General features: G+C 40.6%; 2 protein-coding genes across 7 annotated transcripts; one reads left to right on the forward strand and one right to left on the reverse strand.

The window, feature by feature from the left end:
• LOC113008437 (thioredoxin domain-containing protein 6) lies at positions 1–21,726 on the forward strand. 6 transcript variants are annotated; one of them, XM_080290887.1, is made up of 16 exons: positions 1–52; positions 479–536; positions 775–878; positions 967–1,038; positions 3,613–3,729; positions 4,703–4,787; positions 4,926–5,008; positions 5,113–5,205; positions 5,714–5,868; positions 6,137–6,333; positions 6,538–6,682; positions 6,774–6,881; positions 8,651–8,802; positions 8,884–9,028; positions 10,010–10,260; positions 17,505–21,726. In XM_080290887.1, the coding sequence occupies exons 5-16, from the start codon at positions 3,655–3,657 to the stop codon at positions 17,564–17,566; spliced, it is 1,551 nt and encodes a 516-aa protein (XP_080147013.1). In that variant the 5' UTR covers positions 1–52; positions 479–536; positions 775–878; positions 967–1,038; positions 3,613–3,654; the 3' UTR covers positions 17,567–21,726. The 6 variants fall into 6 exon arrangements, with proteins under 6 accessions (XP_080147013.1, XP_080147011.1, XP_080147012.1 ...); XM_080290885.1 differs by lacking the exon at positions 1–52 and adding an exon at positions 202–394 and having other exon boundaries at positions 952–1,038; XM_080290886.1 differs by lacking the exon at positions 1–52 and adding an exon at positions 202–394.
• On the reverse strand, positions 13,816–25,500 carry smarcal1 (SWI/SNF related, matrix associated, actin dependent regulator of chromatin, subfamily a-like 1). Its single transcript, XM_026145839.2, has 17 exons — positions 24,771–25,500; positions 24,344–24,689; positions 23,693–23,743; positions 23,318–23,578; positions 23,176–23,226; positions 22,901–23,084; positions 22,580–22,730; positions 20,305–20,466; positions 20,147–20,212; positions 18,481–18,621; positions 17,790–18,008; positions 16,494–16,564; positions 16,176–16,278; positions 15,620–15,802; positions 14,543–14,643; positions 14,243–14,339; positions 13,816–14,138 (listed from the first exon to the last, which is right to left on the reverse strand). Exons 1-17 carry the CDS (start codon positions 25,101–25,103, stop codon positions 13,959–13,961), a joined length of 2,700 nt encoding a protein of 899 aa, XP_026001624.1. The 5' UTR covers positions 25,104–25,500; the 3' UTR covers positions 13,816–13,958.
• Positions 25,501–27,441: the final 1,941 nt, after the last annotated feature.

Consider the following 27,441-nt stretch of genomic DNA (forward strand, 5'->3'; position numbering starts at 1 on the left):
AGAGGTTTTTCTGCAGTTCTCCATGTAAAAACTGGATCCAAAAGTTAAACAGGTTTGTGTGCCTCCGATCAGAGATGCCTTCTTTTTACTGCCGTAATACATTAACCTGGCAGGAGGAAAATGTGGCCTGCCTTAGCATTAATTATTGAAGATAGCACAAGCAACAGTCGGAGCCTGGGATGACTCCGGGAAGCGGAAGGCAGCGTTGCTTAGCAACCAAGGGGCCAAACAAGCGCGAGCACCATTTCGGCGTGTTAGCATTTTAGCTAATTAAACTTTATCCTTTTCTTTTTAGCATATTACTCTGCGCTCAGTAGTTTTATATTTTTAGTTTAAATATATTGTTTAAGTTGACCAACAAATGGCAGGCAAGAAAAAGGAGGCAACGCTGCAGGTTGTGTTTTTGTGATTTTGTGGGGGGTTTTTTAAAGCTACTTTTATCATCTCTGGGGATAACAGTTTGTCTTTTCATATCCAGGCTTCCGTCACAAACCAAGAGCAATGGGAAGAGATTCTTGCAACCAAGGGTTTAACAGGTAAGATTTTCATCAGTAAAAGAGCTGTTGTCCTAATAAAAATGAACGCACGAGAACTGTTATAAAGATGTTACAGCGTGATGTGAAGGACTGCTGGCATCGTCATTACTTATTTGCTGTGTTCTGCTGCCCCCCTGTGCTCAGTGTGATAATTGTACCAGCCTACCACACCTCCTTTCTGTCCTCCTGTCTTGTACACACACACGCACACAATCAGTTGCTGACTCTCTCATTGCAGTCGTAGATGTGTATCAGCAATGGTGTGGTCCCTGTCGTGCTGTGGTTAGTCTCCTGCGAAAAATAAAGAATGAACTGGGTGATGACTTGCTTCATTTTGCCACAGTAAGAAGAGTCAATAAAAAATATGAAGAATTTAAAATTTTCAGAGAAGGACCTTTGAAATTGTGTGTGTGAGTGTGTTTTGGTGCAGGCTGAAGCAGACAGCATTGATGTTTTGGAGAGGTATCGAGGGAAATGTGAACCCACCTTCCTCTTCTATGGGGTGAGTGTGTGTCTGTGTGTGTCGCTGGCCACTCTATTAGGTATACTTATTCAACTGCTCAGTAACACAACTATGTAATCAGCCAACCCAATGTGCTCAACACAGGAGCAACTTAATGCTGTTAGGCAAGTAGACGTGGTCAGAATGACATGCTGAAGTTCAAACAGAGCTTCAAAATGGGGGAGAAATGTAATTTAAGTGACTTTGAATGTGGCATGGCTCACGATGGAAAACTGGAAAAATGTTAGCTGGTGATGTGAGGGTAGGGTCAGAATTTGGCATAAACAACATGAAAACATGCATCCATTCATCCTTTGTACCAACTGTTCATTCTGCTGGTGGTATAATGGTGTGGGAGATATTTATTTGGCACACTTTGCGCCAACTACTAACTGTTTAAATGCCACAGCCTACTAGAGTATTGTTGCTGACCGTGTCAATCCTTTTATGACCACAGTGTATCCATCTTCTGGTGGTTGCTTCCAGAAGGATAACATATCATATTGCAAAGCTCAGTCATCTCAAATTGGTTTCCTGAATATGACAATGAGTTCTCTGTACTCAAATGGCCTCCAGTCACCAGATCTGAATCCAATAGAGCACCTTTGGAATGTGGTGGAATGAATGATTTGCAGTGCAGTCAACTCGAAATCTGCAGCAACTGTGTGATGCTATCATGTAAATATGGCCAAAAAACTCTAAGGAATGTTTCCAGCAAGTTACTGAATGTATGCCATGAAGAATAAAGGCAGATCTTAAGGCAAAAAGGGCTCAAACCCAGTACTAGTAAGGTCGTATATGCCTAATAATGTGGCTAGTTGGCTATATGCTATATAGTTGACTGTATAGTTCAACGACAAAATGTGTGTTCAGTGCTTTATTACTAAGATAAGATTCAGTATACTTTTCTTATCCCAAAGGTTGCGAAATTTCTTTATTAAATTAAGCATAATCTCAAATGTATTAGCTTAAATATGTAGAATTGTATATAGTTAAATAGTATCCAATATAATATGACAAAACACCTTTCAATAAAGATGAAAACTAACTTTAAAATAAAAATAAAAAATGCAATAAAACAAAGAGAAGTAAACCTATAAATTAAATATTAAATGATTGTTAATAATTATATGAATTATTTAATTAAATAAAAGCTGATTAACAAAGTGATATATGTGTGTGTCTCAGTTTTAGTTTCAACATAAACAATATCAAACAAATAAAAATGCCTTATTAAAAGTATACAAATCAAATATCAGATGTCATCACAGTGGCTGAATATAGGATTTTAATGTCGCAAAAATGGCTTAGTAAACACAGAGTGTTAGCATACTATTATACTGTGCCAGACAGGTTTGTGTGTTTTGCTGTTTTTTTATACACAACTTCTGTCTCTAGTTATTTCAGTCTATTTCAGTTTATGATACCTGTAGCCTGTAATGGTTATTACAATTATTAAATTAAATTTGTTGCATTATTCTGTACCTACATTTAAGTAGAAGCAAGTATGCTAGTCAAAGAAAGAAATGTTTTGTGCCGTAAAATATTGATTCAATATTTGCTTTAAATCCCCTTTCTCAGCATGTCTTAGAAAGCCCAAACATATTCTCAGTTCAAATGAGATTGGTGATTTGTTTATCAAACACAAATAAGTCATTTGAAGTCCTATGAATTGGCTCAATTTAGTGCAGTCTCAAGCCAAGTGATCACAGAATGCAAAAAACCCTTTGTATGTACAATATTGTCATGTGTCCCACCATGCTGCAACTGACTGACTGACCAAGGCCAGGCTATTCGCATGCTGGATGCTGGCATGTGTTGCTGCAGTCTTGTTCACGAGAGCACCATGTCTGATCGAGTGTTCTTGGTGGAAATCTGACTAGATGGCAGTATCGAGATGAGGCGCTCCAGTCTTTACTTGTCCCATTCTTGCAGCAGTACACCAGCAGCATCTCTTTCAGCAGGAAAATGCCCAAACCCACACTGCCAGAGCCATGCAGGCCTTTCCATATTAGGAGCATATGCAGGCATTCCCTTACCAGCATTCAGTCTTGTTATGGGTGATCGTTTGCATCACATAACCATCTTCAGGTACATTCTCACTACTAGCAATGTGCTTGGTTTAACTGAGGGTGGTGCCTGGTCAGCGCAGCCAGGAAACATGACACCACTCACTTGATGTATATTAAGTGAATAATTAATGTACCTAGACTGTTCTCACATGGGACCAGCATATAGATTTTGTACTTGCAATCTGGCTGGTTAAAGTTGAATATCTCAGATGCAGCTAAAATTTCAGGCCTGTAGTTTGTGTGTGAAAATGGCTTTAGAGCCATGCCCCCCTTGCGGTGAAAAAATATTCTGTAAATTAAATATATTCTGTTGAAATATTTATTTGTCTGATCGAAATTACACTTGTCTCTAAGCTTGTTGCTCTTTTTAAATTTTTAAATATTTTTGTGGATCGCTTACATAGGCCTCTAAAGCCTTTTTGTATCTCACCATTTTATAAATGCTAAATTAAATGTAAAAAAAAAAAGTTAACTTATTACTAGGCTTGTGTTGAATGAACAGGGTGGGGAGCTGGTGGCTGTACTGCGTGGGGCAAACGCTCCCATGCTTCAGAGGATGATTGTGGAGGAGCTAGCCAAAGAGAAGCTGGTCCTGGAGCAAGGTGGTGAACGCAAAGTGGTGAGGAGCTCATTATACACATGAATTCACACATATTTCTGCCAGAACAATAGAGTGTTTCTCTGCAGACATGCTGCCTTGTCACGGCTTGTTAAAGCATTAATATTAATTAATTTTTCTGTTCTAAGTAAAGTAGTCCATAACAACGTGACAGTAAGCCAGCGTGTATGTTACCAGTGCTGAAAGCAATGTGACTAAAATCAAATCAGTCTGTGTTTATTTTATTATTTACCCGTTTCGTTTTCCTACAGTAGTATTTCAGAATTGCTTCTGTGGATGATGGCTTTTAGCCACTTAAGTCAAGCAGCAGAAAATATATCAGCAGCTTTTTTTTAGGTGTTTCTTATTTATTTTTCGACATTTAGAGTAAAAATAAAGCCTAATAACCACCAAGTTCATGTCAAAATCCTGTCAGTCTGACACTAATAGTTGTGTATGAATTAGTCTTTTGCTGCATCTCAGGGCAAAACAGACAGCCTGCACTCTTTGCACTGTCATTTCCAATAAGTATGGTTTAAAAGGCTACCAGTTGAATGTATTACATTTATTTATTTGTAGGTTATTTTTATTAGAATTTATTAGTCGCTTGGCGAGTTAAAATAACCTGTACAGGGCCCTAGGGAGAAATTGGCATTTACTAATAATTTCTGGACTTCAGAGAGCAGTTGGTTTTCCTGAAAACAGACGTGTAATGAAGTCGAATATATATTAAATTGTATCCAGCTAAGTAAAGATTTTGTTTTAATGACATTTGGAGCAAAAATAACAAACATTTCCCGGTTAGAACCTAATGCTTTACTGGGTTTTTTTTCTATATCTTATGTGACTCTTGGGTGGAAAATAAAAGTTATAAAGCCACGTTAAATAATACTAAAGCCACCATTAGCCATAGCTGTAGTTTATACACACATATGTAAAGACAGTCATGTTTAGGGATTCATTATTTTTATTTCCTTTGTTGTGTCTTTGTTAGGTGAAAGATAATGGTCTGACAGATGAGGAGAACAAAGAAGAGGAGGAGTTGCCACAACATTTGGAAAATGAAGAAAGTGTAATTGGTACTGTGGAAAAATATAATTGGCAGTATTTTCAGTGCTGATGTTACTTATCATTGGTGTTTCCTGTTGATTCTGTGGAATATTTTGCATTCTGTCAGAATTACAGATCATCACTCAAGCTCCTCTCTTCTCTTGCAGTCCCTGCCAGTAAATCCTACACAGTTGCCATCATTAAACCAGACGCCGTTGCTCACGGCAAGGCAAATGAGATTATTATGAAGGTACATAAAGAAGATCACTGCTCACATTGGGAGAAGGAAAGATTGTCTCAAGCTTTCCTGCTGATATTAATTCATTATGTTGATGCTGATATTCTCCTGGATAGATTCAGGATGCTGGCTTTGAGATCCTGGCGCATGAGGAACGCACGCTAACGGAGGCTGAAGCTCAAGATTTTTACCAACACAAAGCAGCAGAGGTGCGGTATAGCGAAATAGAGGGGAATGGTATAGAATAACAAAAAGACAATTCTTCTCACAGACAGAGGCTTATTGCATAGATTGACATTCAAGTCAAAGTGAGGAAAACTGATGATGATGCAGTGAATGTTTGTGATGTTAGCCAGGGCCATTAATATTCTGAGTCAACATACCGGTAGCAGAGCAGTCACGACCAGTGCAAAAATCATTCAGTTACTTTGCTACACATGACACATCCATCTGCATTTTAGCACGGGGCTCAAAATAGAGTTGCTGTGTAAGCAGCTTTTTTTTCTATTTTGCTTATGGTGCTGTTTTTGACGAGACCAAATTGTTATAGATACAGAAATTTTAAATATGTGAGAAAAGCCTGGGAAATACTACTGCTGAGAAAATAATAAATGGGCATGAGTTGTATATGTATTTGTTTTTGCAGGTTTTGTATTCAGTGCATTAACATATGTGTCTGTGTCTCGCCTGCTCTTTGTATGTGTTGGTGGTTTGTAGGCGTGCTTTGAGGATTTGGTGCAGTTTATGTCCAGTGGTCCCTTCCATATTCTAGTACTCTCTCAGGTAGAGGGATCTGCAGCCGTTGTACCGGCATGGCGTGAGTTTATTGGCCCAGCAGACATAGAAGAAGCCAAGAGAGAAAATCCAGAAAGGTTAGTTACTGGAAATTATGCATATGATCCAGTGTCATTAAGTAAATTATAATTTCTGGGAAGTACAACATTTGTTTGCAGCATCGACATTTATCTCTGCACTGCTGATTGCAACAGTGCGAAACAATCTGGAGTCTGGAAAAAGGAACAAAAAGCACATTGTCGCCTGCTCCATCAGACACACCCAAACATTATGCTTCTCTCTGGTTGAGCACCAGCTGAGCAACCATCTGGTCTCCTCTCCTTTCTCCCCCCTGGCTTCCTGCAGCTTGCGGGCACAATACGGCACAGAGACACTGTTCAACGCAGTGCACGGTAGTGAGGACAGCGACCAGGCCAGCAGGGAACTCGCCTTCTTCTTCCCCAACTTTCGGACGGCCTCGGTAATGGAGCAGGATGGGGAGGAAGAGCATGTGGAGAGGACACTGGCTCTCATCCGCCCCGACGTTGCCAGGGAGAACAGAGGTGGGGCTCATGCCAAATGCACAAGTACACACGTGGGCAAGCACAGATACACCTTCAATAACAGCTCATATTAACAGCGAGACTGCTCCTTGACTCCTTCACCAAAGGTGTTGAATGACACTGTACAATGCAGTGAAAATGCACATGCTTATTTTAGGTAGACTGCTATGTTTTCTTTTTTATTTCATATCCCTGATTTTGCAGAAGAGATCTTAGATCACATCCACAAGTCTGGCTTTATAATAGCGCTTCAAAAAGAGGTGATGCTGTCAGAGGAGCAGGTCAGACAGTTTTACTGTCAACATGTTGAGGAGGACTACTTCCCTGCACTGCTCCAAACCATGACCAGGTAACTTTCAACAAACTGTATAATTAATCCAGAGATTTTCTTGTTTTGTTTTTATACTCCAGATGATTATACAACAAGTGTATTTTTACAGTGGGCCGGTGCTGGCTTTGGCTCTTGCCAGAAAAGGGGCTGTAAGTCATTGGAAAACCATCCTCGGTCCTTCTGACATCAATAAAGCCAAAGAGGAGAGTCCAGACTGGTGAGTAATGTGCACCACAGTGAGGAAAACTACCAGTAGAAAAGCAGTGAAGTTTAAAAAGCTAATCTACTGTCTGTCACAGATTCTAACAGCTTGTTAGAGAGAACTCGGCACTCTTTTCACCTCTCTTTTTATCCTTGTCAAGAAAAATTACAAAAAGAGCCAAACAACACAAAATCAGCTAGATAAGTGGTTCTTAAAGTTGGGTGCAGGGACTCCCTGGGTGTCTTTGAGTCTGATTCTGTCTGATTCCATTGCAGTCATTGAAAATGGAAAGGGACGGGCATTTATAAAGCACTTTCTAGTCCTGCTGTCCACTTAAAGCACTCCAGACTGCAAGCCAAATCTAACCACACATTTACAGAGATTTAAACACATTTTCTCTCATACACTTTCATCCACCTCACAACCATGACCAGTTTAGAATCACTTATTAAATGTAAGTATGTTTTTGGACCCTGATCACACTCACACTCTTGGGTGAGGTATTTCAGGCATGTCCCACCGGGTGCAGGCCCCGAGGCAGACCCAGGACACACTGAAGAGATTATATCTCTCGGCTGGCCTGGGAAAGCCTTGGTGTTTTGGTCTTCTCTGCCTAGGCTGCTGCTCCTGTGACTTGGCCCTGGATAAGCAGAAGAAAACAGATAGATGGATGGAATTGAATTTTAGCTCTGCAAATATGTAGTCAGTCATTTTACACTCCACTGATTATAAATAAACAATTTTTCTGAAAAGTTGATGGTAGAGGGGCATACTGGGAAATATATCACTCGTACTTTCTGACTTTGCTTTAATTTGTGCAAAATGTGTATACGACTTGTTGACATCCACTGTGACTAACTAAAAACAACTTTTTTTCTTTATATTTTTATAGAGTAGATCCTTGGAAAAGCAACATTTTAAATTATGTTTTAAAAGTCAAAGAAAAGAAATGACTCTAAAGAGGGAAGAGAGCAGGATGAGTATACTTTGGATCTGAGTAGTGTTTTCTGTTTAGTTCTGAGTAGTTTGTGTTTGAATGAGGAATTATATAAATGAGTAAATTGACTGGTTCTTACATAGTACTTTTCTACTCTACTGGAGCACTCAAAGCGCTTTATACAACATGCCTCATTCAAGCATCCATACAAACACTTTTTTATGCCTAAGTGCTTCCTATCTAACATTCATATACATCTGTACTTTGATGGATTCACTACCGACATTTCAACTGCATGTTTGGTGCGGTGAACCCGTCCAGTCTGTGAAGACCTGTGGCTTATGAGCTTCTCTCTTTGGCTCCATACAGACATTACAGTGTCTTTATGCTACTTTAGCAAAGCTAAATCTGTTTTGGGATTGTGGTAGCCTCAGTGACAAAGATCTTTGTTTTATATAAGCTTAGATAAATTGTCCATTCCCTGACCCATATATATCTGCTCCAAGACATTGTTAAAGGATGAACATTTTCTTTTGCAGACGCATGAACTATCTGTATTTATTTTCAAACAGCAGTGCTTTGACACAATTAAATATTGTCTGTTGTCTTTCTCTGTCTGCAATGCACCATATGTTTCTGTGCTTTCTAACTGGAGTGGAATCAAACAAGGCAGTCTGAACAGAAGTGAAGAAAATGACAGTTAAATTACACAAAAATTACTCATTAAATTACATCCTTTCCTTTGAAAATAATTTCTGGAAACCATCAATACTTTCTTTTCGACGTGGATAGTGCCAGACAGTACAATCACACTTGTAATTTTCTTCTTTGTTTCCCTCGTACTCAGTCTAAGGGCCCAGTTTGCAGTGGAAAATAAGCCTATCAACCAGCTCCACGGCAGTGGAAGCCGCGAAGAGGCAGAGCGAGAGATCAGCTTCTTCTTCCCTAAACAACAGACTGTGGCAGTGATCAAGCCAGATGCAATGGAGGAACACAAAGGTCTTTTTATGACACAGAAATGCTTGACATTACTTTTGTTTTGACATATTTTTCATATATTTTTGCTCCTCATTCTGACAGAGGCTATTTTGGAGGAGATTCGTGGCCGAGGTTTCTCTGTAACAAGGCTAAAGGAGACCGTGCTGTCAAGGGAGATGGCTGAGGAGTTTTACAAAGAGCACAGAGAGAAGCCTTTCTATAACCAGCTGGTGGAGTTCATGTGTCGGTTAGTCAGCTCTCGAATACAGCCACCAGAGCAGTGCAAAGTGACAGCATACCCGCCCTAATTCCTGCTGCCACTCCAATTTCTAATGGCACTTTTAACAGTAATCTTAGCAGCTAAGAATCAAGGCAGCCTCAGGCGAGTGGCTGCGAAGTGCATCTCAGTTTCATTCTTTGTCCCACATCGCACATCGAGATTTTAGAGCTATCTTCCGCTCCGATTAGCTCCTTCACTTGGCTGTTACACAACTTTTTGGACAAAATGAGAGAGTTGAGTGCAGCTGGTCACAGCAGCCTGAAAAAATGTCTTCAGTGCCTCAATATTAGCTCAATTTTAGCCTTAATTATGGATTAATAGTATTAATATATGCAATAAGGATGGCTATCACATGAATCTAGAGCTCCTCCTTGAATAGCTTTTATAGAGCTCCAGAGCGTCAGTAACAGCTATTAACGGATACACATTTTTACGATATAATCTTGCCGGCCACATTTCAGTGTAAAGTAGTTCTAGCTACATTTTAAAATATAGTTATTTAAAGCCTAAAGAAGTAGCATCATTTAACCTAGATACCTGTTCTGGCCCAGTTTTAACAGAGACACCTGCACATCGTTTTTTACCTGCAGTGCACCATATTCATCCTTACAGTCAAATGGTGCTTGTTGTAACAATAGGAAGTCTCCCATTGTTGCCCTAGACAATTTAACTGCATTATTTTGTGTGTTATTTCAGTATTAAAATAGTATTTTGTCATGTTTGTTATTATATTTCAAGGTTATATCAAAGGCAGCATACGAGGCCAGACTGAAAAGCTGGCCTCGTATATTTGGTTATCCAAACTTTCCAACAACCAGATGCATTCCTCTGTCTTTGCATGTTTGCAATCATATTGCCAAACATGATAGCTTTACAGTTAGACAATCCTTTCACTCACTGTGGCATTTTCATTACAGCGTGTAAACATCCCACAAATGTTTGTTTCAGGGGACCCTGTATGATGCTTGTCCTCACTAAGGAAAATGCGGTGGAGGAGTGGAGGGCCATGATGGGTCCCACAGACCCGAACAAGGCAAAGGAAGCGTCCCCGGAGTCTCTGAGGGCTCGCTTTGCTGCAGACATCCTCCATAACTCAGTTCATGGTTCTTCCAACGAGCAGCACGCGGAGGAAAAGATCCGTTTTATCTTCGGTGACATCAGCACAGATGCGGAGCTCACCAGTGACGATCCCATTTCAGGTGACCATATAATGAGTGTGAAAGTCTTTACCACCTGTCACACCATCTGGTTTCCTCTAAATAACAATTTGCAGCTGATTTTTTACATCAATTTTCTTGGTGTTAACTAAATTTTTCTTATCATACTGAAATAAATCTTTTTTTTGTTCATCTTTGGCTAAAGAGGAAGTAAAGGCTGCAGAGAAAACCAGAAATTATACAATCTTCAACTGAAGGGACTTGACCCTTTAGAGTCTGCACTTTTGCAGAATTTAAGTTGCTTTCGCATTGATGAGAAAGCCATAGAGTATTTTCATCACTTTACAAAGACAGGGATGAGGTATTGGTATCTGTATGTCTACTGACTTTATTAATGGCCATTTTTCTGTGTGTTAGTCAACAATGTAGCTAAAGAGAGACTGAAATTGGGACACCACAATTACTGTTTACTGTGAACACTGAGTAGATACATCTCTTTACAATGACAATCAAGATTACTTGCACAAGAAGAGGCGTCTCTCCTGACTGAGAGAAAACTAATGCCACTCATCTCCATAATGTCACAAACAGCTGCTGGAATTGCGATGCAAACTGGCGCTACAGCCTCTCCGTGTGTAGGGAATGAAGTAAATCTTAATTGAATCATACCATCTCATACCTGCGGAGGAAAATTGCACCTCCAGTGTGCTGTATCTTTTTTCTGTTGCCATGTTTTTTTAATGCATAATTAGGATCAGGGGACAGAATCTTGAATCTGTGTGCAGCCCATGTTTGATAAATTATGAACACTGCAACAGTGTTGTTCAGCAAAGCCGTTATTACTTATCAGCAGTGATATTTAGAAGAGTTATCTTCAGCATCCCTCTTTATTTTGCAGATGACCCACAAACAGGAGGAAGCATCGATCCAGAGCACTCAAACTGAATCATCACACCTTGTGTTTTCTCTTCTATTATAAGCTTAATGTGTAAAATCGTGGGAACAACAGAGCGCCTGCCATTCTATGAATCATGAAATAAACAAGACAAATATATATCATACTTTTTACACCTTTTGTAGGTGGCGTATCAAGACGGCACATTCAAGAAACACTGTAGACGTGTTCGCTTAATACCGCCGTCGACAGTTTGATGGCTCTCTCAGCTCACATCAGCAGCCGCGGGCTACGTGACTAAAACCAGGATAGTACAATCACCAAAAAGCGACTGACAATTTCAGTGTTCACAGAATCCTTTAGTGAGTACACTGTGCCACTATCAGTACCTTAGGTTGTCTCCTGTAATTTACTACCACAGTGCTGTGATAATATGAACAATATGAAGGTAGTATAAAGAGTGTTACTCCTGTTTATTCAAGGGGTGAGTAGAGGGGACCGTAACAGAGCAATTAGGCTCGAGTTTTTTCCTTTTACCGTAATTATTGCGGGATATTGCTATAACAATGGGACATAAATTACACACTGAAACTACCTTAATGAGGTGCATGAATAAAGAAAATATCTAACAGCTCTAAAAAGCTACATAATTGTTAGTATTAGGTATTTCTTGCAGATCATTTGAAAAAGGATTTCAGAATTCAACCACCTTGCAACCTCCAGGACTGAAAAATGAAGGCAACATGGAAAAGGAAAAAAAACTGCAGTTCCTCTCGAGACTTGTCCTCCCTCTTAAGGGTGGCTCCAAAAGTAAATCAATCCCCATAGCCTCTCATGTTAAAATTGCTGATTTCAGCCAATTAAATAACATGTTTTCAGCCTGGTATGAAAAATTGGTGTCTGGTGTCACTCACCATATGACAACCTGGATAGGCTTCAGCCCACCCACAACCCTGAGTGGGATGATCTGTTAAGAAAATGAATAAGGAACTAATGTCCCTGTTCATAGTAAATGCACAAGGGCAGTGAGAAGCTAAGGTTAAACTCACCCATTTGGGGACTGTTAAAGCTTAAAATTAGGGGCATGGCTACTTTTACTAACAGACAGGCCAACATATGCTGCTTCCAGTTTGTAGTGAAGATGCCTAATGGAGCGTCTCTAGTGGAAATATGTGACTCATAAGACAGCTTAGTATGTGGTAAAATTAAAAGATCCACAAAGGTTTTGCTCAGTTTTGGTGAGTGAAACAAATATTTTATCAGTCTCCTACTTAGCTCTAAATAGTTTATAGATGCTGCTCTAATCTAATCTGAGTCAATGAACTGGACTTCTTGCCCATCTTAGTTTTGAGTTTCAAAGTTAAACTTTGGTTGTGTTTTGTATTTGGAATTGTCTGTACTGTGTATTAGTTTATGGCTTATCTTGTTAAAAAAAAAAAAAAAAAAAAAAAAAGACTTATCATTTGCTGATAATTTAGCACGCCACATTCATGTAAATTTGGTCATTTCTGGCTTCAAATCAAAAATTCATAAACTAACAGTTACATCACAGGTGGTAACATCCTTCTTTTACATACAGTCTATAAATTTAAAACCTATAAATGACTATAATCCAAGTTAATCTGAAGTATCTTGAAGGAGTTTAAACATGTAATCTGGCCACTATGCAACTTAAAGCGCCTCTTCTTCTTGAGGACTCTGAGGAAGAACCACCTGTCCTCAGACATCCTGGTGAACTTCTATCGCTGCACCATCGAGAGCATCCTGACCAACTGTATAACAGTCTGGTACGGGAACTGCTCTGCCTCGGACCGGAAGGCGTTGCAGAGGGTCGTGAAAACTGCCCAGCGCATCGCCGGAGCACCACTTCCTGCCATAAAAGACATCTACAGGAAGCGGTGTCTGAAAAGGGCTGGGAAAATCATCAAAGACCCCAGTCACCCATCACATGGACTCTTCACCCTCCTGCCCTCTGGGAGGCGCCACAGGAGCCTCCGGACTAAGACCACCAGGTACCGGAACAGCTTCTTCCCCACAGCTGTCAGACTCCTGAACTCTGCCTCCTGACATCTGACCCACATTAAACTCATGGACTGAACATACACACACCCACAATGGACAACTGTACCCTCAAACACAATAATAACATGGACTGAACCACCACTCACAACCACTAGCACTTTATATAGCCTCTGTAGAAACTATCTACACCCTCACTTATCTTAACTGCACTACTGTATAGCTCTGTGTAAATAATCATTCTGTACATTCGATAATCTTTAATCCTACAACTGTTTACAACTTGCATAGTTCCCATTTCTGTATAGCTGTATATCTCAGATTCCTGTAAAGTTATTTATTTCATATTCTGTATAGTTTTTCATATTTATATCCTGTTCATATCCTGTACATAGCTTGTACTCACTACAGCCTGTACATACTTATAGTTATAGAATATTCACAACATACTTCATACCGTGTACATTATAACATACCATAATAGACCCATTTCTGTAATATACTCATATATCTATATTATTGCTAATATACATTGTAATATATCTATATCACTAAAGCACTTCTGGATGGATGCAAACTGCATTTCGTTGCCCTGTACCTGTGCATGTGCAATGACAATAAAGTTGAATTCTATTCTAAAGGATGTCAAAAGGATGGTAGAAAAAAATCTTCACATTTTCCTGTATTAGCAAAACAAAAAGATTTATTGTAGTTTTCACCCATTAAAATAACTTTCAACTCAGTGCAGGCATGATGTAGCTGAGATGTAGGACTAGGCTTTGCTCCATGGGCAAACCCAAAAAATGATGGCAATAAAATTGGTCAATCATCGGTCTTTGTAGCTCCACTGCTTGCCCGTACTGGTGCCGTGGTGCTGAGCAGACGTGGTTTCGGGCGGAGTGTCCTCCCAGTCATTTGCGGCCTCCAACAAGATGGCCTCATCCATGTCGTCATCTGCAGAGAATGATCTCTGGAACATCTCCATGATGCTCCTCTGGGCAGGATCCTAGACAAACAGAAATAATCAGTGTGTTTTAAAACATAAATGTATATGTAAAAACTCTTAACAACACTATACATTATTAATTTACATACAAATACACAGTTTACCTTGGAGTGGAAGCTGGTGTTTTCTGCAGTTTCCGAGAGGTTTGCCTCAGAAAGACCCACTTGCTCCAGGACATTCATCTTTTCCTGGATCATGGGCCTGGAATGATACATAAATAAATATCAGTCCAGCCCTTCACTCACTGTTTGTCACAATATGCACACCAGTCAGCCCACATTAACCCCTCCTCCTCCCTCTGCTGTTACAGACCAAGACTAATGAATGTTGCAGGAAACAGTCTGAATAGCCACATAAATGCCTGTAGTTGGGTCATACAGTATTTCCTCCTGATTGACACATACCATAGGTGATCATCAGCAGTTCCCTTGGCAACCAGGTAGTGAATGTTCACACTGCTGGTTTGTCCAATACGATGAACTCTATCCTCTGCCTGAATGAGAACCTGCAGTGGAGGAAAAAAGCTTTTTCCTTTATAGCAAAAAAGAGCAAAGGAGTTTCACAGCTTTAGAGAATGATTCTGGCTTTTCATTTAGCTGCAGTGACCCCAAAAGGCCAAAGACTCCTCAAGAAGAAAAATCGATGAAAAGACATTATTCAAGCTTTTAATTTATCTGCTGACAGCTGAAATTAAAGCACTAGTTTCCACCTGGAACTGAAGCTGTGGCTGAATATGTGCTTATAATGAGTCACATTTTTTCTGCATTCGACTCCTTTAAAAAAAATAAATAAATAAAATCTAACCCGCATAAGATGTGTGCTTCTGGGAAATGTCTCCTTTCAGGTTTTGGGGGAATTTATCACATTGTGGGTATAAGAAACAGAGCGACATAATGTTTCGAAGGCTACCAGGAAAAAATAACCTAAACACATGGATGATTACTAAAACACACACTATGGCTGGATTATAACATATAATCTAATGTCATAATGTAATTTTGTGTTCTCTGTTACCAGAAAAACTGTGGTGTTCATGAAAGCGCAGTTCCTCTAAAGGCCACTTGAGGGTAGCTTAAAACGTGAGTCAATCCCCACAGACTCCCATATTAAAATTACTCTGCTTTAGAGATTAAATTAACACATTTATTGTCTTGTAAAGAGCAGATTATTATTTATTTTTTCTTCTCGGTAACTAATTTATCTTTTCATAACAAAAGTGCTTTCATATCTTATATTTTCAATTTCCTTTCCCTATTTAAAAGTTAAATGCTGACAACCAGTATTAATACAGTAGCCCTCTAATTTTCGGATTCAGCTTGGTAGCATTAGAACACTTCTTGTTCTATATTTGATGTGTGGGCCGAGAAGCAAACCGGAGCTTTTTAAACAGCGGGATTCCAAAATATTAAAGAATGGTGTTACTGACAGTGTCCTTTCAGTGACAGCGGAGTGTTTTGCAGGGACAGCTTTCCATGTCTCACCCCGGGGTTCCAGAAAAGCTCAGCGAAGATCACCAGGTCTGCAGAGTGCAGGGTTAGGCCCATATTAGCTGCAGTGATGGACAGTACCGCCACACAGGTCTTGGCTGAGTACTGAAACCTTTCGCACAGTTGCTGTCGCTCCGCTGATGGAGTGCTCCCATCAATGCGGATAAAACCGACATTCTGAGGAGGAAGTAAACCTTTGTTATTTTCTGAAAACAATCACTCAAAAATAATGACTTATTGCAGCAGACCAAGATAAATCACCAAATTAATTAAATAATCCCATCCTTATTAAACTTGAAAGAACAATAAGTCATAGTAGTAGTGCTAAAGCTCAAATGTGCTCAGAGCCGCCCACACTTGTTCTCCACAGCTACTGAAGGACTTGACCCGTTTGACGTTTACTCCCACAAAAGATCTCATCTGAGTAACCGGTTTAAAACAAACAAACAAACAAACAAAAAAGTTAAACTTCATTCTTCTACGTCACAGCTGCATCACTTTCCACTACTAGCCCTTTGTGTGGGGTATCATCAGTATGTGTCTTCCTTACTTTTTTCCCCAGCTCGGTCGTGATATGATCCAGGACTAATTTATGATGGGCAAACACCAGAAACTTCTCCCTCCCACACTCCAGCATGTCTATGATGTATTCCCTGAGAGGGACAGAACAACATACTGCAGAGCTGAACCATTTCAAAAAAACATTGAAATATTCAGTCTTTATCTGAAGTCTTGGTTATCTCCAGTGCGGTGCAATCATAATGCTCTGACAAAAGATTCTCTTTCATTTTACATTTTAATCTCAGCGCTCATCAAATATAAGCTGATTCGACTCACTGATCCCCACCATTAGAGGGTCTGTACTTACATAATGGCTTGTAGCTTGGCTTCGGCTGTGTGGTTATAAAAGACGAGGAGGGCTTCCTTCTCTTCCATTTTCTGAAAAAGAGATAAGGAACATCACAAGATAAGAACTGACAGGAGATTCTGTTTGATGATTTGATAAGACTGCCATTACTCGGAGGAGTACTGTGATTATGCACAATCAAGCTCAGCGACTCACTCCCATCGGGCCGTATAAACACTCCAATGAGGCTGGGCCGGAGAATTCTGGGTCGTTTAAAAGCATTTGTGTGCGCTTGAGGCTCGAGGACTGAGCCAACACATCTGATTACCTTGGGCTAACTAAAAGCTTCCTCAGCCTCTTCTTAACAGATTTGTCTTTTTAGTCACAGTCTTTGTTATGAATTTTGTATTTTAGGAGCGTACAAGCAATACAAGTGAAGACATAAAACAAATCCTACTTTTGCAGATATTGTGATATTTTATAACTACTGAAATATACACTCAGGCACTTTGATTTTGACCTGCTTTTGTCTTCACTCTTTGTGGCACATTCAACAAAGAGCTGGAAACATTCCTCAGAGGTTTTTGGTCCATATTGATGCAGATTTTTTGGCTGTACAACCATAAATTACATGGTCAGCAACAATACTCAGGTAGTGTCTGGTTTTTAAAGGATGCTCAGTTGGTACTAAGGAACCAAAAGGGTTCCAAGAAAATATCCCTGACACTATTGCACCACCAGCAGCCCGAACCAATGATTCAAAGTAGGATGGATCCACGTTTTCATGTTGTTTACACCAAATTATGACCCTTCTGTTGTCCTATTTTGCTGCACCTGTGAACTTTAGCCCAGTGCTGCTGTAGCCTATCTGCTTCAACGTGTTGTGTGTTCAGAGATGCTCTTCTGCAGGAGTGGTTATATGAGTGGCTTCCTACCCAGTCTGGTCATTCCCCACTGACCTCTGACATCAACAAGGCATTTTCAGAGAACTGCCACTCACTTAATAATAAATAATCACTTTCTCCTTCTCAGACCATCCTCCGAAAACTGTAGAGATGGATGTGCGGGAAAATCAGGAGTTTTGGGAATACTAAGACCAGGCCAGCTCATCTTGACCATGACTATAAATGTATTGAGCTGCTGCCATGTGATTGGCTAATTAGATGAGAAGTTGAAAAGGTACACTCAATAAAGTGTCCATTGAAAGTATATCCATCAGTTCTATGATTTCCTGATTATGTAGAAATGATTAGAAAACACAGTATTCAAATCCTATTACCTTCCCGGGTTTCAAAGGTTTCAACACCTATGACTTACATTGCGATGTCCTTTGGCCAGCTGCTTGGCTGCAGCTGACAGAGCAGCTTTCGTGCGGGTGTTGATCCCATCGATGGTCACCGTGACCACCTTGCGCTGTTTAGCGGGAAGCTGGGAAAGGACCTCAGACTTGAGACGGCGCAGCATCAGACACTCCTCCAACAACAGCTTCAGCTCTCCAAGATTAGAAGAGCCTGTGTAGTCCCAGCCCCAGGTCATCTGTAGGTGCAGTGAAAGGCAAAAAAATAAAAGAACAGGTGATAGTGGGAATGACTGGTGGAAAATAAAATGTGGCATGTAAAAGTTCAAATGTTATACTTAGAAAGAGTTGAATGTAAACTTTAAGATTTTTTCTTTCTTCTACAAAAATTTGCTTTAATAAAAGTCAAACATGTGTTTAAACACCAAACCACCAGTCATAAGCTTACACTGGTTTTACAGCATGCACTAACTGTAACCTCATAAACCTGTTGTGTACTTGTCAGCAGTCCTATGAATTATTTAACCCATTTTGCAAATGCTAGACATCTCCGATCAAGAACTGGACACTTTACAAAGTAGGCGAGGCACAGATATATCTGCTGGCTAGTCTTCTAATAGTCTCATGTGTCCTGGAGTCACAGCCACATACAAGTAAACAGCACTAAACATCAATTAGTGTAGCAAAAATTCTTTATAGTTAACAGACTACCTGTCTGGCATCACAATAGCGGATCCCAAACTCATGGAAGCGTGGAAAGAGTGTCGGTCTGACGGCCAAAATCTGAGTGTACAGCTCAGCCGGTCTGGACATGGCGGGGGTCCCCGACAGGAGAATCACTCTCTTCGCTACCTGAGGATGGAAAGACGGACAACTCTGATCACAGAGAACTGTTTACTCAGTCTAGTCCATGGGAGCAAATTATATATTTTGATTTGATTACCGTATTTCCCGGACTACAAAGCGCACCTGAATATTAGCCGCACAAGCTAAAATCAGTGGAAAATCCTGTTTTGTACATACATTAGCCGCACCTGACCAAAAGCCGCAGGTGTTTCAATGTTGACTTATCATATGTAACAGAATATGCACAAAGGGAATTGTCAGGAAAGAGATGGCTGTTTGGAGACATCACTTTTATTAATATTTTGAAAAACAAGTTATGGGTACATATTTGCATAACTTTTTAGGTATATGTGCAAGTAGCGGTAATTACAAGTACGAAACATGTGCTGTGCTTCATAAATGAGTAACAAATGTAGTACATAACAATAACCTACAGCACACCAGAAAAATAGATTCGGACTACCTTTTAGGCTCAGGTGCAGCGACACAGCTTTAACAAGAAGAAAAGTCAGTCATTCACCACCATCTTCCTGCGCACTAAAACCACCAAAGTCCTCTCCTCCAGTGTCGGAAACGAACAGGCTCAGGATGGCTACGTCATCCACTCTCAGCTTCTTTCATTCGTTGTCACTTACAAAACCAAAGAAATCCTCGTTGTCAGTGTCAGAGTCGAACCCCCTCTGAAGGGCCGTGGCAGTGTCTTCCTCTCCATAATGCAGTAGTCCAGCCCTTTGAAATCCGTTGGTGATCGTGGATGTTTTCACACTTTTCCACGCTGTCAGGTTCCACCGGTGGAGTTGAGCATAACTTGCTTTTCGCAAGTTTATCGCCGCTCGTCATCCACGACTCCCGCTGAACGCGTAGCGTTAATCTGAAGTTTGTTTTTCGCGCTACTTGTACAGCACTATGTTGCCTGGCGGATGGACACGTGACCAACATACCACTCTTGAACCCCGATACTGTGTGTCTGATCACATGCCCTCCTGCCAGTCAACGTAGTGCCGTACAACAGCGGAACAAACAAAATAAATCCTCTTACGATATGACAAAAATCTTGGACAATCCATAGAAAAGCCGCACCTGACTAAAAGCCGCAGGGTTCAAAGCTTGTGCAAAAAGTAGCGGCTTATAGCCCGACAATTACGGTACATGTTTTTAATCTTGGTGGAAAAATAACCATGATATTAATAGTCGCATGGACTGTGGATTTCGCTTAAATTGTAAATTGCAGAGAAACAGATAATTGTCTGATGGCAGAAATCCCAGATCTGTTTGCCTTCAAAATTAAATCAATTGTTCAGCCAGCCTATGGGCTATCTGACACACAGATTTACTGAAATCTGGGCCTTACCTGAATTTTAATGAATTATGAGGGGAAACCGTTCAAATATAATCTAATAACAAATCTAATTTGTGACCCATGCAAAGGAAGGAGGAAAAAACAAACAATCCCTATGGTGTATCTAACAAAATTATTAATCCCAGTAAAACATTAAATAAAAGTGAGAGAGAGAGAGAAAAAAAAAAGTACCTTCAGCAGAGGCAATGCTGCTTTACAACGAGCAGTCTTCATGTTTTTCAGAAAGTGAGACTCATCCTACACAGAACGACACGTCAGCGAGGATTTAGGAACCTTAACCTGAACATGAATGTGAACTGAAAACAGCCATGTTTAAATAATAAGCTCACCATGATGAGAACATTGAAGGGATTTCCTGGCTGCTGCTTGTCCATCCTGCTCAGTAGGTCATAGCTGATGATGTTGATCAAACCAGACCGCAGACTGTCTTTGGCCTTCACCACTACGTTGATGCTGTCAGGAGTCAAGGAGGGAAGCCAGCGTCTGAAGGCCTGCAGGCACAGATAAAGGTTCGTGTGAGAGAGACAGACTGAAAAAACACTCTCAAAGCATCAGGATTGGTCTAACTAGCACTGGGATCCCACCAGTTTCTTAAATTTATAGCCAACATTACTTTGTGAATAACAGCTAATTTATGTTTTTCCACCACAAATAATTCATGGTAACCACTGCAAGAGTGCTCCCATTGAAAAACAATCAATCATGCAGTTTAGAAAAACTGCCCACTGACAATTCGCTTACTCTCTTGCCATTCGCTTGTCAGCCCAGTTTAAACTCATTAAATTATAGCTCCTGTGCTGTGCTGTACATTTGGCCCAAAGCACAAGACTAACAGACAGAGGAAGTGTCCTTTAATGGGACGACATCCGGTGACTGGGATTTCAACCTCTGATAAGAGGACTGCGTTTCGTCCTATTTTGGGGCGGGAGGGGGGGCTGTGAAAGTGAGTGAAATTGGTTTTGAAAATGCACTGCTGCTGCAAGTTAAACAAAAAAAATAGATGCTACAGAACATAAGACACGGATGGTCACTGACACTAGAAAGTACTGAAAGACAGGGACAAAGAGATGTTAATATTTCAAAGTCAACCATTTTTGGCTAGCAGACCAGTTGCCACTGGTTTTCAGTGTTACCTTTTTGGCCTGCTTCCCTTCATTAATATGGATCACGCTCACGTTCTGCGTCAGTTGCTGTTCATCTGCTATAGATAGTTTTTTTATGCTAAATGGTCTGTATTTGTATAGCGCTTTACTTGGTCCTAAGGACCCCAAAGCGCTTTACACTATACACAATCATCCACCCATTCACACACACATTCACACACTGGTGATGGCAAGCTACATTGTAGCCACAGCCGCCCTGGGGCGCACTGACAGAGGCGAGGCTGCCGGACACTGGCGCCACCGGGCCATCTGACCACCAGTAGGCAACGGGTGAAGTGTCTTGCCCAAGGACACAACAACCGAGACTGTCCAAGCCGGGGCTCGAACCGGCAACCTTGCGATTACAAGACGAACGCCCAACTCTTGAGCCACGATCGCCCCAAGGCCTGAGGACACAACGACCGAGACTGTCAGAGCCTGAGATTTCTTTTTTCTCCAGTTTCTTCTATTCTTTAGAGGCTAATAGCTCTTTGAACCACCTTGTTGGTGCAACAATACTATTTTTTCCCCTTTGTCAAATTGTGTTAACATTGGCAATTTTTGCAGACTGAACTAAAGAGATTGGAATAAATTATGATTTTTTGTGAATATGGTCTTTGTAGAGACAACAATGTTTCACCCCAGTGTTGTGTAGCGTCACAAAAAAGAAATCCTCTGGTCAGGTACAAGGACTGGGCTGAAAATGAAGCAGTTGATACCCAAATAAAAACTTGGCAAGACCTTCAGAAAGCCATTTTAAAAATGACATCAAAGACTGTCTACTTGGATGCAAAATATAAAGAAATGAGGGGTGACTCAAGACTTTTGCACAGCACTGTACCTAAGATTACAATTTCCCAGTCTACTTTTCTTTGTCACAAAGAAACAGAAAACTTAATATCAGTTTTATTTTTAAGTAGATAAAAAGCAAGCCATGTGAATATGTTTCCTGTGGATCTGGTAACAAATAACTGATGTTTTTCTCTGTTTTGAAAAGTTCAAGATGAAACAAGTAATCATTTAACTTGAAAAGAACTAATTAACAGTGCATTTAAATATTTGATTTCAGGATAAAAACAGTCAAAGGAAAGGAGTCAAATAAATACACCATGTATTAACACCTCCACCATAAATCAGTGCTTCACAGTTCTAATTTGTCACCCATGAGACAAAGAAATGGAAGCATTAAATTCAAGGCTGCCATCTTCGCTGCTAAGATAAAGCACCTAACAAAGAGCAAGAAGTCCACAGGGAACCACATTAACATTCTTCAAATGCAGAGAGAGTTAAGCAGAAACCAGGATTATAATGTGGAGAACAGAGTTTGAGTCAAAGGACAGTAGAAGGATATCCTTAAGACGGCGCGTGCTGACCGAACGTGACGCTATTAAATGGAAACAAAGCGATGAACTCTAGCACCTCTTAAGTAATGAGCTTATTTTTCTTTAGGCACAGTTTTTACCTCAGCCCAGGTGAATCGTACAGAGGACGGAGTCACCACCAACAAAGGCCACTCCTTTTTGTAATAAGCTGCTATACAGATGGCCTGAATAGTCTTTCCCAGGCCCATGTCATCAGCCAGGAGGAGGCGGCCCTGTTTAGACACTGCAAAGCTGCAGAGACAGAAGGAAATATTTAAGATAAAAGGTCATTACTGGAATGTCTCACAAACAGTGGCTTTTAATGTGCACACATAGAAGAAATTACAAATAAATAACTGTTTATTGTTATTATTGGCTACACTGCTTAGAAAGAGCACTAATGACTACCCAAAGAGACCTACTTGACTCCCTCCCTCTGGAAGGGCATGAGGCTTCGGGTGAGAGAGGGGTCGATGCTAGAGAGGTCTGCCTCAGGGACGTTTAAAATCCTGGCTTCAGTCCCATCAAACCTGGCAGAGAAAGCCTGGATTATTGCCCTGGGAAGAGGCTCCACCTCCACTGCTGCTATCCCACTGAGGAGATCCACTGGGTATGGAACACAGCGCGGTAAGACAAGATGGCAAATGTAACAGGGACATTGGTAGACCTGCTAAATAAAGCCAGTGTCATTACTCACTGAGTCTCTTATAGTCCTCGAGTGAAAAATTCCACTTTCTTGTTTTCATGTCTGCCACAGACAAAAAAAATCTGAGATCAGAAACCACAAAAGCAAAGAGACTGTCAAAAAAACAAACATAATCAAATAAAGCCACTGTTACCGTAGTTCTTTGTTGGCATTTGCTTGAATGCTGCAATGACATCAACATGGTAGCCAATGTCCACCTCAAACTTTGTCTGGGACACCAGAATGCACTGGCCCTGCAAAGTGGCTCCGGGCTTCTGCCAGCCATTACATAACTTGAGCAGCGCTGCCAGGGCCGTGCCGTCCCGAGCTCGGCTGGTGGCCTCCGTCACGTCCACCGCTTCCATTCCCTCCAAAGGTCTCAAAGACACCGAAGGAATGGCAGCTGCTTCCTCCACTGCAATACGGGGTCAAGAAAAAAAGTAATGATTTAAGACAGAGTTTGTTTAAAAACAGCAGCGTGCATGAGTTGAGCTCCTGAATATGGAAGATCCTGTGAATACTTCCGTACTTAGCTGTCGGTAGTCTTCTAGACTAAAGTTCCACATCTTGGTGGCAGGATCTAAGGCAGAAAATTGCATTTTTAATTCCAAAAGCCAGCAAAATCAGTATATAATACAAAATAACTATTTTAAAATTGCTAATCATCCTATATAGGATTAGAGATTTATGTTCATAAAAGAAGATAACAGTTTTTACAGTTTTTGCATTAACTGTTTAGGAATTACAAAAATTTTATATATATTTTCAGAGACTAATTCAAGCAGAGAATAATTGACTGGTAAGCAGTTTTATGGCCAGGTGAGGCCTGTTCCCTTTTATGACAAAAGAAACTGACATAATATCTAAAGCTGATCCAAAGTGTTGAATTTGTGCTGTAATTTTAAATATGACATCCAATGAGATCTCAGTGCAGTGAGGGAGGCCAAGTGCATGATCATAAGAAAAACTCAAGAAAACAACTTGACAGCATCTAACCAAGTCAATAACACTTTTAGGAGGTAGGTGTCACATTGTAAATGTCTAGTCACATGGTTGATATGACTGTATACCAATGGCTTTTGGTGGTCTTCAAGAGTAACAAGCACTGAAAATTCACTGCAAAATTCACGGAGTAACATATCAGCTGCAAAACAGCACAGTAAGCATCTCAAACACTTACCATAGTTTTTTGAGGGGATGGACTTGAAAACAGCAATAAGCCCTGCATGGTAGCTCACTTCTACCCTGAAACGGTCTTCTGTGTGAGGTACACATCTTCCCCTTACAGAGATGGCAGGCTTTTTTGCAGGTACGACATTTGTAGAGGTGGGGTTAGAGGAAAGCTGTGCCACTTGACTCTGAGCAGGTTTACTGGGCTGCTTGTAAAATGAGCCAACTGCACCTCCGGAGCTGCTGGATGAGAGTTGATGTTTGCCCTGAGCTGGCCCCACGGGGATGCTTCCTTCAGGAGACAAGACGGAGCTCCTCAAATGTTGACTTACCAGAGGAATTGAGTTAGTAAGAGTCTGCAGAGACATATAATACGAAGCATTATAAAACTATCCTCACCGACAGTAAATGACTGCACATTTAAGCATAAACCCCACCTGGTTTGAAGATGCAGAATTACACACAGTGCTTTGGTTGAAGTGGCTGCTAGTGCCAGGCAGCTGCTGCTGACTTTGGCTCTGTGGTTCCCTTTTTAAGGGAGGGGGGAAGCATTTTGGTCCCGAGACTGAGGTTTCTCTGTGCTGAACTGAGGCAACAGGATCCGGACTCTGTTTGGGGAGCTGTGTTTGCACTGAAGTACTTTTGGAGCCTACTGAGGGCTTAACATTGGTGCTGTTAGCCTGTCCAAGTCTTTGGGCTCGTCTTTCTAAAGCCTTCCGCCTGTTCTCCTCAATCATTCGCTGTTGCTCTGCAGTCAGCTGATTAGACATGTTGACAGCTAGAGCTATCTAGCAGACATCGGCTACAATCTAAGACACCCTACGTCTGCAAAAAGGTGATCTGTGTAGATCCATGTTGCCTTTTAGAGCTACTAACTTCGTTTTGTTTAACGTTATCTGCACTGCTGCTTCTGTTGCTAATGGTAGCAGCTAGCGACCCTAATCTGGCTGCTAACAGTCAAACTTAGCAACATAATATTATCGGAACAACCACAGTAGCATTAAAGATACTTAAACTTTAAGCCGTCTGAAGCGGATGACCCCAAAATACAATCTAAAAACAGCGAAGTCTGCAAGAATGTCGTCAGCAGAAACTTTTAACGCTAGTTTACAACTTCTTGGTTCAGGATCTGGCGCGCAGGAAGTGACGTAGGAAAACAAGTCGGCACGTGCAGGTAGTGAAGGCAAAAATAATCTACTCTTGAGAAACTACAACGACTACAGGGACGTTTTTATTGCCATTAACCACGGCTTTAAAAAAATCATTTTGTACTGATAAAAACCGCGAATATGTTATCTTAAAAAAACAGGAAAATATTTATTTATTTTGCAATTTGTGATTCTCCACTATGAAGGTGACACTATTGCTACCGAAGTTTACGTAAAACATTTACATTTGTCTCTAATTATCAGTTAATGTGAGTATTTTTCTGCTCTAGTACGCACATTTTGTTAATACTTCTTACGTAAGACATCTAGTTAAAGAGAAAATGGAGAGGTTTGGAGGGGGGTTATGCTGTTATGCTGACTTTAGCTCAGTATTTCTATAGTTTAACTTAATCATTTTCTGCTGGACCATCTCTAATTTGCCTAAACATTTTATGGTCGAAAGTTTAGACGTATAAAATGATTTCTTCTCCAGCCAGTGGAGGAGCAGTCATTCACAATCTTACCTTCATATATGGTCACAAGGGCGATTGTGGCTCAAGAGTTGGGAGTTAGGGTTAGGGTTAGCCCGGTGGCGCCAGTGTCCGGCAGCCTCGCCTCTGTCAGTGCACCCCAGGGTGGCTGTGGCTACAATGTAGCTTGCCATCACCAGTGTGTGAATGGGTGGATGACTGGATATGTAAAGCGCTTTGGGGTCCTTAGGGACTAGTAAAGCGCCATATAAATACAGGCCATTTACCATCTATTTAGACTTTGATTATTTTCCAAGGAGTTCCAGGGTCAAGTAAGAAGGTAAGCCCACATATTTCTTTTCCACAGAATACTCTCCACAAACATCTCCAAATTTTTAAAACTATGGATTCTCGACAGAAGAGGGATTAATGAGTTCAAGAACAGCAGAACATGTGAACGAAGCATCAGGAGATGAACCACACTAGAACAGTTCATGCAACAATCTGGGATCGACCGGAGCACTTCTTCAGCCTTAAATAGCAGATGATGATGAACAGGCGAGGAAGAAGGTGCATGAGCCCAGAGGGCAAAGACCCGAGGAGTAATCCTACCCCTGAAACACAAAGTCAGGGTTAACTCATTCACACACACTGACAAGGAGAGTTAAGAATGAGGAAAAGAGAAAATGTTTCATTTTTGAGACTTACTCTACTTAGATTTCAAGACAGGTCAAATTAAAATATACCAAGGGGCATTAAAACACAACAATGTAGAATTTTCATGGATATCAAAATAATTGCAGCATTCGTTGTGGCAGTCAGGACGCTGATTGCCTGATCCCTTCATGGCTGTCAGGTTCAATGGTTTAGGGTCTTGTGTTAGACTACCAATCACACCAAGTAGACAAGGAAACCTTGCCTTGCAGGACTACTCACATGAAGTGAACACCTAAATCCTTTTTCCCATTACTCTTAATTGTTTTGCCATATTTATGTACAAAATTGCATTGGTACTTGTACTTGAATTATTAGAGTCTTTTGGCAATGTCTGTGCACACAAAATGGGTTTATTTAATCAGCCAGTATTCAGACATTTTTTGATATGTGTGTCGTGTCCCAAATTACAGATCCTGATTTGATTTTATGCAGAGAATGACCAGTCAAATTTTCAGGCTTTGATCTTTAATCGCTTTTGGTGTATTCATGTTCAGAAAATACCTCGATATGAAAGAACATGCTGGAAGTACCTGATGGAGTATTTTGATATATTAGCAATCATTGTATATGTTATAACATTTTTTGGCAAATCAAGTAGAAGCACAACAATAATTTGACATAGAATGACCCATTTGTTTTATTCCAAGCGTGGTTCAGCTTGCACCAGCGTCCGTCAGTTCATCATCTTCCTTTAAGGCATTTTTTCCTTCTGATTGGTTACCTCTAACAAACCAAAAAGGGTTTCATTTAGTAACGTTGCCTATATTTTATAC

Source organism: Astatotilapia calliptera, chromosome 16 (assembly GCF_964374335.1).
Source record: "Astatotilapia calliptera chromosome 16, fAstCal68.1, whole genome shotgun sequence".
Classification (NCBI taxonomy): domain Eukaryota; kingdom Metazoa; phylum Chordata; class Actinopteri; order Cichliformes; family Cichlidae; genus Astatotilapia; species Astatotilapia calliptera.

Excerpts from the sequence above, each read along its gene's own strand:
- LOC113008437 (XM_080290885.1), top strand. The coding sequence starts at position 362 with ATGGCAGGCAAGAAAAAGGAGGCAACGCTGCAG. Across the intron at positions 5,869-6,136 it reads AAGAGAGAAAATCCAGAAAG|CTTGCGGGCACAATACGGCA; the intron begins GTTAGTTACTGG and ends GGCTTCCTGCAG. Across the intron at positions 6,334-6,537 it reads CGTTGCCAGGGAGAACAGAG|AAGAGATCTTAGATCACATC; the intron begins GTGGGGCTCATG and ends CTGATTTTGCAG.
- smarcal1 (XM_026145839.2), bottom strand. The coding sequence starts at position 25,103 with ATGTCTAATCAGCTGACTGCAGAGCAACAGCGAATGATTGAGGAGAAC. Across the intron at positions 16,565-17,789 it reads TGGCCAAAGGACATCGCAAT|AAAATGGAAGAGAAGGAAGC; the intron begins GTAAGTCATAGG and ends TCTCTTTTTCAG. Across the intron at positions 16,279-16,493 it reads GCCAAGCTACAAGCCATTAT|GGAATACATCATAGACATGC; the intron begins GTAAGTACAGAC and ends TGTCCCTCTCAG.